The sequence below is a fragment of the Delphinapterus leucas genome, chromosome 1 (assembly GCF_059928025.1).
Source record: "Delphinapterus leucas isolate spDelLeu-1000000601 "Yukka" chromosome 1, BTC_Dleu_Yukka2, whole genome shotgun sequence".
NCBI classification, from domain to species: domain Eukaryota; kingdom Metazoa; phylum Chordata; class Mammalia; order Artiodactyla; family Monodontidae; genus Delphinapterus; species Delphinapterus leucas.
Genome location: NC_143129.1, coordinates 104,424,449 through 104,440,172, shown reverse-complemented (window position 1 = coordinate 104,440,172; position 15,724 = coordinate 104,424,449). Strand labels below are relative to the sequence as shown.

General features: G+C 38.4%; 1 protein-coding gene across 2 annotated transcripts in view; it reads right to left on the bottom strand.

Annotated features, from left to right (window-relative positions):
- The window catches only part of DPYD (dihydropyrimidine dehydrogenase), an 825,900-nt gene extending 810,505 nt beyond the window's left edge, over nucleotides 1–15,395 (bottom strand). Inside the window, exon 1 of one of the 2 annotated variants that reach the window (XM_089919140.1) lies at nucleotides 15,231–15,395. In XM_089919140.1, the coding sequence (XP_089775266.1) occupies nucleotides 15,231–15,269 (39 nt within the window). In that variant the 5' untranslated portion in view covers nucleotides 15,270–15,395. The remainder of the gene's footprint in view (nucleotides 1–15,230) is intronic. The other variant, XM_022553288.2, reaches the window with a different exon arrangement.
- Between the last annotated feature and the right edge of the window lie 329 nt (nucleotides 15,396–15,724).

The following is a 15,724-nucleotide window of genomic DNA, read 5'->3' as shown; positions in this document are numbered from 1 at the left end:
TTCCTCATGTATCTTCACATCATCTTTCCTCTGTATTCTCCTCCTTATAACTCTGCGTTCCTGTCATCTACCAACACCTTGGTCACCACACCACCCTCTGCCCAAGTTCAGTGAAAATTTAACATCGAGTTTTCTTTCCATACCCTCCATTCTTTTCAGCAGTCCAGTGACTTCAACAGCCACTTAGTTCATCCAGCATCTGCCTCTTACTCAACAGTCTCACCAACAATTTTTTTTTCTTCCACATCACTTCAGCCACCATCTCCCTTAGCCTTGTTATTAATTATTGCACCACCTCCAAAAGCTTTATTTCAAACACACCACTTTAATCTTCACCTCTTATATTCTTCCCTCTTACAAAAATTCTTTGACCTTACTGAGACTGCCAATCCATTGAGTGCACCCCTGGTATTCTGACTTCCCTCATCTTCAAAACACCCTTAACTCCCTTCCCCTCTCTCACATCAACTTCATTGCCCAGGCAAATCTGAACCCAATTAAGCCCTTTAACTACTTTCTCTAGCTACCCAAGCAGCTAAAAGCGGCTGGAGAATTCCCAATTATGTTCACTGTTCTCATGTTAAATTTTTGACAAATTTCAAATGGAAAACAAACACTGCCTAACAATCCTACTGTACTTTCTTATTGTTTTCATTCTCCCACTTTGCAGAAAATCTATTCATACTTTCATCTGTTCTTCAAATCTATATTCCATTTTCCTCTTAGCCTCAGTTAACGATATTGCCTCATACGCTTATTGAGAAAATAAAAACCATCAGATGGGAACTCCCTCAATTTCCCACCACCCAATATACCACCTCTCTACTTTTTCTACTCTAATGCTTATATTATCAATCCTATTCCCTCTCACCAAAAGAATCCTTTCATACATGTAATTATCCCTCCTATGTATTCAACACTGGTGTCTCTTTCCACTGGATCTCTTCCATTAACATCTGTATATGCTCTTTTATCCCCTTCCAGCTACTTCCCCATTTCCATGTTCCTCTTTACAGCAGAATTTTTCCCCAGTTTTCACTTGTCATACTATCACTTCCTTATATTCTGTTCTCTTCTCAGTCCACTCTTATTGGCTCCTTTCTCCAAGCTAGCTATTGTCACGCTCACAATTTCTCCACGTTAACAAACTAAAGATCTTTATGCCCTCATCTTACCCTCTCAACAGCAATAAAGACAGCTGACTTTAACACATCCTTCCTCTTTCCCTGGTCTCTGTGATACCAGACTCCTCAGCCCCTTGTCTAGCTCCACTGTCTCTGAGTGGTTTTAGCCCCATAATTCTCCAATATCCATCTCCACTAGGACTGCTTCACTGATCTTCAGATGCTTATTTCCAGCTGCCTATCTGATATCTTCACTTTGATATCAAATAGGGATTTCAAACTTAATGCCATTACATACAACACCTGTATCTCCCTCACACCGGTTACTTCTTTTTGCTCTTCAAACTAAGTTCTAGCCTACCTCTTTGATTTGCTTTCTTTTTTAACTCAAAAGCCATGGCAGACTTCTGGTCTTTCAGGTTTGAATTCAAAAGTCACCTCCATAAGGAAGCCTGCTCTGACTGCTACATATAAAGAAGGCTCTACTAGTCATTCTGCATCATTTTACTCTGGTTTACTTTTACCAAAACTCGTCATACTGTCTAAAACTAACCACACATTTTAAAGTTTTTTTTACTGTCTATTACTCGCCTACTGTAGTGCAATTTTATTGAAAGCAGAAATCTTTTTGGTCTTGTTTGCAGATGTGTTTCTGAAATCTAGACAAGTGCCTAGCACACAGTAAGAAATTTATAAATACTTTTAAATGGACAAAACAAAAAAAGTAGATTTCTGTGTTTTTAAAATATCAAAACACCGTATTTTCAGAGATACAAAGTCCACTGGAGTCAAAACAATAATTAGTAGCCATTATTAATTTTTTTTTTTTTTTTTTTTTGCGGTACGTGGGCCTCTCACTGTTGTGGCCTCTCCCGTTGCGGAGCACAGGCTCCGGACGCGCAGGCTCAGCGGCCATGGCTCACGGGCCTAGCCGCTCCGCGGCATGTGGGATCTTCCCGGACCGGGGCACGAACCCGTGTCCCCTGCATCGGCAGGCAGACTCTCAACCACTGCGCCACCAGGGAAGCCCCCATTATTAATATTTTAACAGCTGACATTAATTACACAGTTGCTATGCGTTAGAACTATTAAAAATATGCACTATTTCCTTCAACCATACAACAATCTTATGATATAGGTACTATTACTGCCCCGATTTTTCAGGCAAGGAAACAAACAAAAAAAGTTATTTGCTAAGGTCAAAAACTAGTAAGTGGCAGAGCTAGGATACAAACACTAGCGCTCTCATTCCAGAGCCTATACTCTTAATCACTAATCCATGCTACCCTTTCATTACAATTAAAATAAATAATAATGATCCATTACATATTACCAATAAATATTTTAATAGGTTCAGTCTACTGATCTATTGCCATTTCTGAATTTATCTGAGGGTAGTTTTAGTGGATGGTATGTTTCCAAAATAGCATTAGTTTTGTTCTGATTTTGTAATTCATTAGCACTTAATTTTCTTAAAATTGGTGATATTTCTACTGTTCTTATTTGTATTTCTTATTTTCTCTTATTATTACATTAAAATTCTGTTAATATAATTTGTTTAAAAGAAAATGCAAACTATTTTAAAATGTGGAAAAATGTTCAAACTTACAATATTCAAATAAATGCAAATTTAACTAATCAGACAGTTTTCATCAAATTGTTTATTTAAAAATTAAAAATCAATATTAACCTTCAAGGGTATCATTTCATACACATTCATACACTGATAGCAGCCATATGAATTTGTACAACTCAAAAATATTTCAAATCCTTAAAATAGTCATACCTGCAGTGGATAATTTCTCTTCTAGAATCCTTTCATGATAATGTGATCTTAAACATGTATAAAAATATTTTAAAGTTTTGTTTATTACTGTCTAGTTTTGGCATGAAGGGGTGATGGGCAGTAATATTCATGAACATATGAGAATTTTCTTCTACAAATGTTTTTATCTCTTTCAAAAAATATAAAGGCTTAAGCATACCAATGTTCAGAGTTCAGGTTGCAAGTAAATTTTAGCTTTAAAATGAAGCATGAATCAAAGTTATTTTGGGTCTTCCCTAGTGGTCCAGTGGTTAAGACTCCATGCTTCCAACGCAGGGGGTACAGGCTGGATCTCTGGTCGGGGAATTAAGATCCCATATGCCACGAGGCACAGCCAAAAGATTAAAATTTGAAAAATAAAGAAAAGAAAATGGTTTTTTTTAAGTTATTTTGGTTAACACATCTAAGACAAAAAAAAAGTTTTGCTTTATTAAATTTGTCATGTGAGAAAACTGTGCTGAGGCAAAAGTAGTTACACTAACTGCCCCTTTCCTCTTCCTAAGTACTATGAGGAAAAGAAAAAGGAAAAAATTGCAAACATACATGTGCTTGTGTGTACACAAAAACACACACACACACAACTCATTCTTCTGATGTAAAGACCTAAAGTGAAAGAATTCTTTGAGAATCTGACCTGACAGAGTGATTTTAAAGGTGGGGCTACAATGTAAAAGTTTCCATCCTTGGCCACATGTTGGGACATCTGCAGTTGGTGTTATATTTATTCATTTGCAATCACATCCTGAGATTTATTCATTCAAGATAACAACTTGAATCCCAACCTTACTCATCCTGTTCTCCCAGGGCAGAAAAAATAAGGAACCATCATCAGGCAGTAAAGCCACAATCTAGAAATAAGCATCAGATCAGGACTGAATACAAATCAAGTCATATCCACATCAAAGGAAAGGACATCCAGATGCCTGAGTGTTCCATAGCCTTGTGTCAGTGGTGGGAGGATGAGGCAAATGGGTGATTGGTTCCAATTCCATTTTGTCCTTTCTTTGTACCCAATAATGAGACACTTTTCCATCTAAAAAATACTTTTTAAAAATGCTTAATTCAGTTGAATCATTGTAGGTTAGAAGGGCAGAACTGAAATGCACTACAAATCATTAAAGTCACCCTCTCAAGTATATTTACATTTTAAGAATTTTGTTGAAGCATTATTTTTAATAACCACACTAAAAACAAATGTCTGATAATAAATGTTTTCAATAAACTTTGGTATCTCCACTCCCAGAGAATCACGCTGCCTTTTAAATAGTAAGAATGTAAGGAAATACTTCTGACAGGATAAAAAAGCAAATATAAAATTATATATGATTCCTTCTCTTTTTTTTGCATGTATGTATTATAGATTTTTGGTCTGTGGTTAATATAAGGTTTATATATAGCAATATATATATGTATGTGTGTATATATATATATATGTTTTAAGTTGCTGATCTCTTAATTTCAAATGCATTTTAACGACCCTGCATTTTTACTCCCCACCCCCTCACTACTACTGTTTTTGAGATATTTTACATCTTTTTGTTTTGTGTAGCCTATTGCAGATATAGATGATTTTACTACTTTTGTCTTTTAACCTTCTTACTAGCTTTGTATGTGGCGGACTTGCCTTCCCCAATGAGCTTTTTCCTTTCATAATTTTCATGTTTCTAATTTTGGCCTTTTCTTATTCCCTTAGAGAACTCTCTTTTACGTTTCTTGTAAAGCTGGTTTGGTGGTGCTGAACTCTTTTTCCTTTGCTTGTCTGTAAAAACTTTTGATTTCTCCATCAAATCTGAATGAAAGCCTTGCTGGGTAGAGTATTCTTGGTTGTAGGTTTTCCCCTTCATCACTTTAAATATATTATGCCTGCAGAGTTTCTGCAGAAAAGTTAGTTGATAGCCTACGGGAGTTCCCTTCTACATAACTCGTTGCTCTTCCCTCGTTGCTTTTAATATTCTCTATCTTTAATTTTTGCCATTTTAATTACAGTGTGTCTTCGTGTGGTCCTCTTTGGGTTGATCCTATTTGGGACTCTCTGTGATTCCTGGACCTGGATGTCTGTTTACTTTCCCAGGCTAGGGAAGTTTTCACCTATGATACCTTCAAACATGTTCTCTTCCCTTTCTCTCTTCTTCCGGGACCGCTAAAATGGGAATATCAGTGAGCTTGATGTTGTCCTAGAGGTCTCTTAAACTATCCTCATTTCTTTTCATTCTTTTTTCTGTTCAGCTTCAGTGATTTCCACTACTCTGTCTTCCAGCTCACTGATTTGTTCCTCTGTATCATTTCATTTACTGTTGATTCCTTCTAGTGTATTTTTCATTTCAATTATTGTATTCTTCACCTCTATTTTGTTCCTCTTTATATTTTCTAACTCTTTGTTATAAACTTCTGACTTCTCACTTTGTTCATCCATTCTTCTCTCAGGCTCTTTGATCATCTTCACAATCATTACTTTGAACTCTTTATCTGGAAGACTGTCTATCTCTTCACTTAGTTTTTCTTCTGGGGTTTTACGTTGCTCCTTTGTTTGGAACATGTTCCTCTGTCACCTCACTTTGCCTAAGTTGCTGTATTTATTTCTATGTATCTGGTAGGTTGGTTATGTTTCCTAACCTGGGAAAAGCGGCCTTCTGTAGGAGATGCCTTATGCATCCCAGCAGTATACTCCCCTCTGATCACCAGAGCTATATGCATTAGTGGTGCCTCTATGAAGGCTGCATGGGTACTTCTGTTGTGGCAGGCTGACTACTGTGGATGGCCTGGTAGGTGTGGCCAGCCCTTCGTCCAGTTGGTTGCCAGGCCTTGCCTTGTGCAGAGGCTGCTGGCTACTGGTTGGCAGCACTGGGTCACAAGATAGCTGGCTGTGGAACGCCAGGGGGTCCTGGGACTAGTACTGGCTCGGTAGGCAGAGCTGGGCTCTGGAGTGGGTGGACGAAGCGCTAAGGTTCCTGGATCTAGTGTCGGTCTGCTAGTTTGTGCTGCCAGTTCTGACACAGCAGGCTGTGGGTTTCTGGGTGTCCCAGACCTGGTGCTGGTGTGCTGGTGAGTGAAGCTGGAAATCAGGGCAGCTGGCTGAGGAGATACCTCAGAACTGATATTGGCCTGCTGGTGGGTGCGGCCAGGGTTGGCAGGGCCTGAGGCTTGTGCTGGACACTGGCAGGTGGGTCCAGGGCCCATGGGGTCCCAGGGCTAGTACCAGCTCACCGCTGGGCAGAGCCAAGTCCCAGGGTCTCTGACTGCAGGGCCCCAGGGTGTCCCAAGGCTTGTGTTAACCCACTGGTGAGTGGCCAGCCCTGGGGTGGCTGGCTGAGGGGCCCAAGGTTTCTCGGAGCTGGTGTTAGCCTGCTGGTAGGAGGGCTCAGGGCCCACTGGGTCCCAGTGCTGGTGGTGGCCTGCTGGTAAGTGAGCTGGGTCCTGCCACAGCAGGCTGCCAGGTGCAACTGACCTGGGACTGGTGTCCACATACTGGTCGGTGGGGTGGGACCCAGGGGGTTCTGGAACTAGTACGTGTCCAGGAAAGAGCTGGGAAAGAGCTGGGTCCTTGAGTCTCTGGTTGAAGGGCGCTGGGGTGTCCCACTTCTAGTGCCTGCTCCCTGGTGTGTGGCATCAAGTCTTAGGCCCTCTGATGGACAGGGCCATGCCCAGGAGAGGCTGTGGGTTCAGGGGGTCTTAAGGCAGCCTGCTTGCTGGTGGGTGGGGCCACGCGCGCACGTGTGTGCGTGCGTGTGTGTGTATAATGGAATATTACTCAGCCAAAACAGAGAATGAAATTTTGCCAATTTTTCCATTTGCAATGACATGGATGGACCTTGAGGGTATCATGCTTAGTGAAATAAGTCAGAGAAAGACAAGTACTGTATGTAATCACTTACATGTGGAATCAGAAAATAAAATAAAACACAGCAAATGAATGAAAATAACGAAAAAAGAAACATACTCACTGATACAGAGAACTAGTGGTTACCAGTAGGGAGAAGGAATCAGAAAGGGGCAAGATAAGGGTAGGGGATTAAGAGATACAAAATACTATGTGTAAAATAAATAAGCTACAAGGTTATATTGTAGAGCACAGGGAATATAGCCAACATTTTATAATAACTTTAAATGGAGTATAATCTATAAAAATTTTGAATCACTACGTTATACACCTGAAACTAATACAATATTGTAAATCAACTATACCTAAATGAATATTATGCGTGATTAAACTATTTAGGGAAAAAAACCTCATGTATAGGAAAATACTAAATTACTATCAGCATGACTGTTTCATGTGGTATGACTGTATGTTTGGGATCTTCTTTTCACTTTTTTTTGCATCTTTTAAATCTTCTGTAATGATCATGAAAAATAATTAAGTTAGAGAAATTTTTTAAAATTATTGAAAGTTAACCCCCAATAAAGAGTATTTTGCTGTGAATGTTGTTATGCTTTAATCCTAGGGATCTGTGAAGAGAAGTAAATGACTTTTTCTTCTTTGAATTACCAAGGATTTCAAACTTTTCACCAGCACTCCCCAAAATCTGTCATGGAAGAACATTTGGAAGAAGATTCCCAAAGCTTTGAGGACACTGTGGTGCAAAGAGTCAGAGAAAGGTAACTTGAATTTCTGTGGGGCTGGGAATCCACTATCTGTACTCTAGTTTCCATTGACAGTTATCAATCAAAAAGCACACTGGAGAAACTGATTCCTTTCTGGAATCTCTGGTCTTAATTCCTAGTTAAATACAGCATCACTCTACAGACACACAAAAATATGAATTTATTAATTCCAGATCACCCTCACAGAACTCCAGCCATATAAGAAGGATCAGACTTTTTCTGTGTGCTCAGGAGAGATTTAGACTTAACTCATTCATTTGATTAAAAAAGAAAAGGAAGCAAGCAAGCATGAAGAAAGTTTAAAAATCAGGTGAATAAGTATATCAAATCCTTATAGCTGGTATAAATGGTGCACTTAATCCTACCTAGCATGTAAAATACAGTAGCTCTACACCACTACCTTGCATTTCCTTAATATGATCACCCAGCAGGTCACGTTTCCAAACGATTTCACCATTGCCATATTGTATCACAAACCATCCGTAAAAGACTGATCGATAGCAAACTCACTGAGGAATCAGCAAACTCTTCACAGTGGTTGAATGATTTCCACAAGGTCAGACAGCAAGGGATCTCACTTATGGAGCAAAAATATCCCCAGGCTTGGCCCCTATCCCAGGGTACTTATTTTAATTAACATATAGTAAATACACATTATCTTCTATTGTTTTGCTGAAGATTTCCTCATGGCCTTTAATTAAACATACTAACATTTCTGAAGTTTTAACATACTACTATGGTCAATTTTTAATATCATTCAAAGGATTTCACAAAGACTAAACAAACAGATCTACTTAGATGAGTCAATCTTGAGTAGGTAAAACAAGTTGAAAACTGGAGGATGAAGTTTTGGGAGAGAGGTGAAGGTGGGGAAGGGCATGGGGAGGATCTGCAGAGAGTGGTAGGTAATAAAATATTGGGGGAGGGAGAAGTACAGTCAGGCTCCATCCTTGAGCACCATCTGTATAAATCAGGCCTGGAGTTGACATGTAATTTTGTGTGGGTCCCCTGAGAAGTGGCCCTCAGGGCTTCATTATTGATGAAGAGATTTTTCTTCAAAGTGGCCTAGCCAGGAGTGCCTCAAGGGGACATTCATAAGCACTCATAATATCAATTTCCAAGCACCTGGGAGGTAGGGACACGGATTGTCTCTTTAATTATTATGATAGAGGTAGAAGATAGTGAGAATGCTATTACACAACCAAGCTGAAATCCTCAAAGAAATTAAATTACCATAACCTAGTATACAAAGTTTATTATCTGAGTCATCCTTTAGAAAGGGCACACTTTACCTTTTCCTGGTGCAAAATAGGTTATCTCCAATTCCCTCCTTCCTAGGAAATCAAAAAGTTATAAATACAAATATAGTGTGTGCAGGGATGCTTAGAAATCCGGAAAGAAACTCTCTTTGAAGCTAATATGCTCACTTAGAGAAACTATAAGTTTAGTCCAATTTACACAAAGAGATATGGAGTTGGGCACTTTTTCTTAAAATAATTGTATAGGGATTTCTTTTCAGAAAAGGATAACACCAATCCCTTCTACATATCATTGAGAATGCCGAGAAACCATTTTCACCAATGCTTGGGCCTGATCTAGTCACAAAAACACTCAGAAAAACACCAAAATAATCAATCCATATGTACACTGCAGTAAAACAGCAAGGGTTATGAGGTAGGAGAACAGTCAATGCTGAATCTGAATCTTATTCCCCAGAGATTTAGATGTGGATAATCCTATATAGACAAAGCCTGTGCCACATACTTCCTTTGAATCTCCTGCAGCTTACACTAGAGGGTTGGTAATACAGTGGGTATTAAAAATATTTTTTAAATAGAAATAAAACTCAAAATGAAGAGGGTCTCTTTAATTTGACCTGAATTTTAAAAACTCCCCCATCTCACTGGTAATACTGACCAAAAGAATTCAGGAATTTTCTCATAAGTCATGTCTGCAAAATTTTTTCATCTGTAATAAGCCTCACTCATAATTCTTTTAACTTCATTAACTCTCCCTTTCTTCACATATTTTAACAGCTTTTGATACCACTAGTTAATTCTTGGAGTTGAACAACATTCTAGCCAAATGACATTTACATAACACAGATGATATATGCAATAATAATATTTACAATAACTACTACCATTCAAAAAGCACATATTTTAAGTGACAGATGCTGTCTAAGGCATTATATGTACATGACTCCAATTAATCCTCATTTATTAAATAAAATTAAATTAAATTAAAGTTAATAAATTAAATCCTTAATTTACTGCATGAAATAAATTAAGATTAAAACTAACTGACAGAGGAAGAAATGATTGATAGTCCAGGAAACAACCTGACCACAATCACACAAATAAAAAAATAATAGTGTCAGGATCTGAACCCAGGACTGTTTTAACACAATTTTTGTTTGTTTGTTTGTTTTGGTTTATTTTTCAAACTAACCATGAAATGAAGCTTGATTTTGTGAAATACAAAATAAAAATTTTTATACAAAACTAATGAGTTCCTAACATCAATATATAGATAAGTGTGGTGAAGAGTCTGAAAGAAGTTATATGTTGAGTTAAATACAGATGTTTCCTATCTACTAGTACAACATTTTAATTAAAAGCAATAGAAGCAGTAATAATTATAAACCACAGGAAAGACATAATCCTATTAAGAGTTATCAGTAGTATAATTGGCTCCAGGATATCTGTGAACACCCACATTATTGATGTTTGAGGCCAAAAAATACCTTCTGTCTTAACATGGAGGATTAAGAGCAAATGAAGTCCAGAAGGCAAACACGTCACATTTGAATATCAAAATCCTGATTACAGATAAATTTATAACCTTAGAATGCCTTATTAAATATTTTTTAATTAAGGCACGATATGAATGACACAGAACTTTCCTTACAGTTTTAAGGACTGAAGATTTCTTCCTCCTATATATCATTGTGTCCATTTAGCTAAGAGGCAGAAAAGCAAATTGGCCAATTCTACTTTTCAATCTCTTTGGCCACACTGAAGCCTAGACTATATCAAATCTCTTACAGTTCCTTTGTCACATTATTTCATGACAATTTTTTTTAGTCTCATTGTCTTCAATTTTAGTGTTTCTAATTTTCTGACTTAACTTTATGCTAATTACTAGAATTCTCCCACAGTGACCACACATGTTTACCTTATTGGAAGGTCTATTTTTCAGCTCTTGTGTTGTTGCTTGTTTATATACAGAGTTTGGTAAAATGCTGTATTCCAACAATTTAGGAAAGATATGATTGCTTAATGATCATCCAGTTATCTCAGCATTCTGACTAGAGATCTTCTTGGTATTCTTACTAATTCCTTACTGTAAATGTAGAGCTTTCCAAAACTGGGTTTTCCTTCTAGAATGTAAGAAAGGAGACTATTGAATTTTAGCACATTTTAACAATTAAGCCATCAGTCAACACTATCTGCTATGATTAAGATTAAGCAGATCCAATCTAAAAATCTCCCTATTCATCATTAGTCATTAATCTCAGTTTTTAACTGAAACTAGCCATCTACTTCATGCGTAGGAGGTAAAATTCTTTTTAAAACTGTAATGAAATACATACATAACCATCCTTAACTACAGGAATGTGTAGTACCTTAAAACTACAAGGAGCTATCATTGGAATAACCAAATTTGGAGTAACTTTCCAAATCACATAATCAGACACATTTCTACCACCCAGCTAAATTCCTTAGAAAGGAGAAATACTTTAAAATAAAATTAAGTATTGTCCACGGGACAGCTTAAAATAAGGAGAACAAGCACATTTTTAACAACTCAAACTCACAAAACAAATTTTAAAAAAATTTTTTTTTAATGCTTTAAAAGCCTTGGCAAGTCAAGATAGCATTCCCAGAGATTTGTGGTGCCCAATCAATAAAAGGAAGGAGACAAAAATGGATGCAGTAAAAAACATTTAAGTTTAAATAAATAAATAAATAACCCATAACTTCTGCAAAGTTGAATCCTTATTCTCTCCTTTGGATCTATGCACCTCCTCCCTCCCCAGGGGCAAAAGCAGTTATGGTAAAGGGCATTCTGAAATATCTTTTGCCATCTCTACCAATTCATAAGCCTGTTTTCAAAATTCTGAAAATTTACTTTCTCCAAGTTGTTTCCATTATACTGCCATTTCCCAAAGCCATCGTTTTATTATCTTATTTTCTTAATTAACACAGAAAATTCTAGATTATCTTCTCAAATGAATAGAAGTCACAGTATCGGTAATTCAGAAACCATTTCTATTTAACTCTAAAAGCATTATGATTTTGTGGACATTGGACTAAAATCATTTTTTTATTCAACATAAATTTGAAATGAGTTTATAACCCCTTATGAATCATTAACTGATAATTCTAAGAATAGACCTTTACTTGGGATTGTGGAAACAGTAAAGGGGTGGACAGCAATTTAGTTCAGCTATAAATACTTACCAAAATTACTAATATCCAAAGAATTAATTAAAAGCTCACTGTACCTGCATACATTTTCACTCTGCTATACTTTTACAGTAAATTCTCAATTACCCATGTCAGTGGAGGGGAACAAGACATTGAACAAAAGTGAACTCTTCCAAAATCATTCTTACTTGCTTTTAAAAGTGCAGATATTGACAACAGACCAGTTGTCAGTTCAAACTAAATGAATTATTGTGAAGGTATTGCTGAGGTCAGGGAAAGTGATCAATGTCTGATATTCACCTTTCTTAAAACCTTCCCAGGAGAATTTGTATTCAAAAGTCAGTCTTGACAAAATTTAGCTAAATCCAAAAAGTAAGCCCACAAAGCAAAATAACTTTTAAAAGTATATAGCTACCATTAATGAACTTTAAAATAGTAGTTATTTCACAGGCAGTGATTTTCCTAAGATATTTGTTCTATATTTTTATTTTTTAACATGTTTTGTCCTTTTCCTAACAAGATGTGAAGTTGTGACATTTGTTTATTAATTTTACATCTTGTCTATGTTTATATCTTGTCTATTTTATATCTTGTTTATTATCTTGTCTATGATTATTTTCCTTACTTAGCAGATTGTGCAGATGTGACACAGAGAAGCTAGGTAACCCAAACAACGTCACCTATCTAAAAAGGGGTAGACATAGACCTCAACCACAGGCAGTTTGCTCCAGATCCCAGGCCCTGAACCACATTAATAGGTCTGGAAAAATGTCTGACTTCTCATACATCTGCTACCATTACTACAATTACAATAATTTTTTAGTATATGAGCTAGATTCTATTGCCTAGTATCTATTACCTACTAATGCATCCTTGCTATGCCTATCTGCCGGCCCAGGGATATTTCAGTTTTGGAGTCTGGTGACTTTCTGACTGTTTTTTATGCTCCCAACCCTTCAAACCCTGATGCACTATTGGATTGAGGCTAGACATATGGAGTGAGCACACAAAACAACTTTGTAAGCCTCAGTAACTTTTTTCCCCAGAAACAAAAATATTTCTTGGCTGCTTCACTGAAACCTGAGGTTCTATAGGTAGCTTAAGGAGAAAATTTAGTCACTATTATAGCGGGTTGTCACCATCACCTTCTGTTCTTTTCACATTGATCAACTGAACACTTACTGTTTTATACTGATAATTTTTTTTAAAGATTACGTGCTTCTCCACATATTTGAGACAAGGCAATGGTCACAAGCAGATCAACCTCTAGACAGTGATTTTAAAGAATTCATTCAAAAAAGGCAAATCCAATGTATACATTCAAATTTGATAGAAAATTGAGCCTTCATAATTCATTTTGACTCTTCCAAAAAAAAAAAATGAGCTTTGGTGAGTCAATAGGATCACCTGAGACATCTATGCTTGGATGTGTTCCTCTAGATTTAATGTATTTTTCCTCACTGCATTATATTTTAATGATTAATTTCATGGTACTCTAGCTCCTGAATCGTGCATATTACTTTGAGGGAAAAGAAAATTCCCATGCATGATGAAAGATGTTACTGATTAAAGTGTGGTGCATATATGAACTACATAAAAGCTGAAAAAGCTTGAATGCCACTATTCTATATCAAGTAATATTGGGCCAACTAAGCTTAGATTAAGGGGAGTGAATGTGAGGGTTTGACCTTCTTAAATGGTCTTAGTTGAAACAATTCATGAAATTAAGCTGGTCGTTAATGTTTCACTGGCATCTTTTTCCTTAGTGTAATATGGTTATGAACTGATTTCATGGACAACTGCGAAAGAGACAGATAAATTCAAAAGCCAAAAGCCATCTGCCCTCTGACATTCTTATCTCTGAAATCAGTACATCACTACTACCTAATACTGTCAGAAACGTACTATTTGACTTAGCTTCAAAAGGCGGGGCGGGGCAGAGGGGGCATTTGGTGAAGTCAAAGTAACAAGGACCAAAAAGGACAATGACATAAATCAAGTATCTTTTACCCTGTGCATGAATAAACATTGGGTTAAATATATCATATTGATCAATATGAAAAAGTAAACTATCCACAAGAGAAACTACAAGTAAATTAAGTAGACATGTCCACATAATATACTTTGGTTCTTATTACTACAGTGGATTTTTCAAACCAATGTATGGAATCTGGAGAAAACACTACTATCATCCCCCAAACAGAACACAAAGTTCCTTCAATCACTGACAGAGAGAACACAGAGGCAACACAATGGCAAAAAGCAGCTCTTCTGCAAACAGGTGGTTTTAAAATTTTACTTAAGCCACTGAAAGGACTGAGGAAAGGAAAATTTTTTCATTCTAAGGAAAACATAGGCGTGCACATACACATGTTTTACCAGCATAGGAGACTCAAATTTTAAAAAGCCCCAAACAAAACACAACAAAAAACTACAAAGCAGTTTATTTTAGCTCAAAAGTGCTGACATTGGGTTAGTACGTCTAAAATCACTGTTTGTTATTATATCTGTCTCATCGCATACATAAAGGTCTTAGGGAGAAGTCAAAGGAAATGGTCATGTATTTCAGGGAGGACTTTATTCACAGGAAGAAAGATGACATTTTTACAGAAACAGAGTGCAAGAGAGAATCAAAAACTGTTGACGAGAGGAAAATACAGTTTATTTTGTATTTCTGAAGGCACTGTATTTTTCATATTTTCAATACCTTATCCCATTCTTCTCTATGTTATTTTCATAAGCAATACTAAGGCTAGCAGGGGCTGCTATAGCTGACACACAGATCTTTATTTCTATACTTTGCAAATATGCATTATTCCGCGACTGGAGGTGGGACAGCTGACTGGAGGTGTCCGGAAACGCGAAACGCTTACAGGGGCAAAGGGGAAGGTGCGGGATGGACTGCGTGAGAAATGAGCGCTCCTTTGAGAAAATCCATCTCTCTCGAACACTCGTGGTTCTTCAGTCACTGCCACTCAGAGACTTCTTTAACCCCCACTCCGAAGTAAACAGCCAGGTCCCAAGCCAAAGAACACCCCTACCGTCGCGGGCACCCCACTTCCCTCCCTGCCAGCCCACACGGGTCTCTGGCTCCTCGCTCCTCCGCCTCCCCCCAAGGCCTCCCGCGGAGGCAAAGTTTCCCGCCTCTCCCACTTTCCCCGGCCCTGCGGTGGCCGCGGCGGCCTTCCGGGCACCCGCCAGCTGCGTCCCCCTCCCTCCCTAGACGAGACCGCGCGCAGTCGGTACCTCGATGTCCACCACGTCCTTGCTTAGCACAGAGGCCATGGCGTTGCCCAGAGCCTGGAGTCTCCTACAGACGAACCCAACCCGCGTCCTCAGGCTCCAGCCAGAGAGCAAAGCAACAGCTTGCCCGAGCGCCTGTGGAAATGGAAAACGGAAGACAGTCGGCGCGGGGACGGGGCGGGCGCCGGGCGGTGACGCCCCCGGGGCGGGGCTGCGCGCTCGGCCCCGCGGTTCCCCGCGCGCCGCACCGTGGGCCGAGTGGCGGGAAGGAACCCGCCCCCTGTTTCCCGCCTCCGCCCCCCAGGCTAGCAGCTTGTTTTCCTTCTGCTCTCGGAAAGAAGGGAGGGAGAGAGCGCTAGCTCTGGGGACTGGCATTTGCTCTGTAAACTGTTAAAGGCTGAGCTAAGTACGTAGGGGCAAGATGTGATTCAAGGTAAAAACAGTCGGCGCTCTAAGTAACTAATTACTCCTTTTCTCTCCTTCCGCAGGAGCCCTGC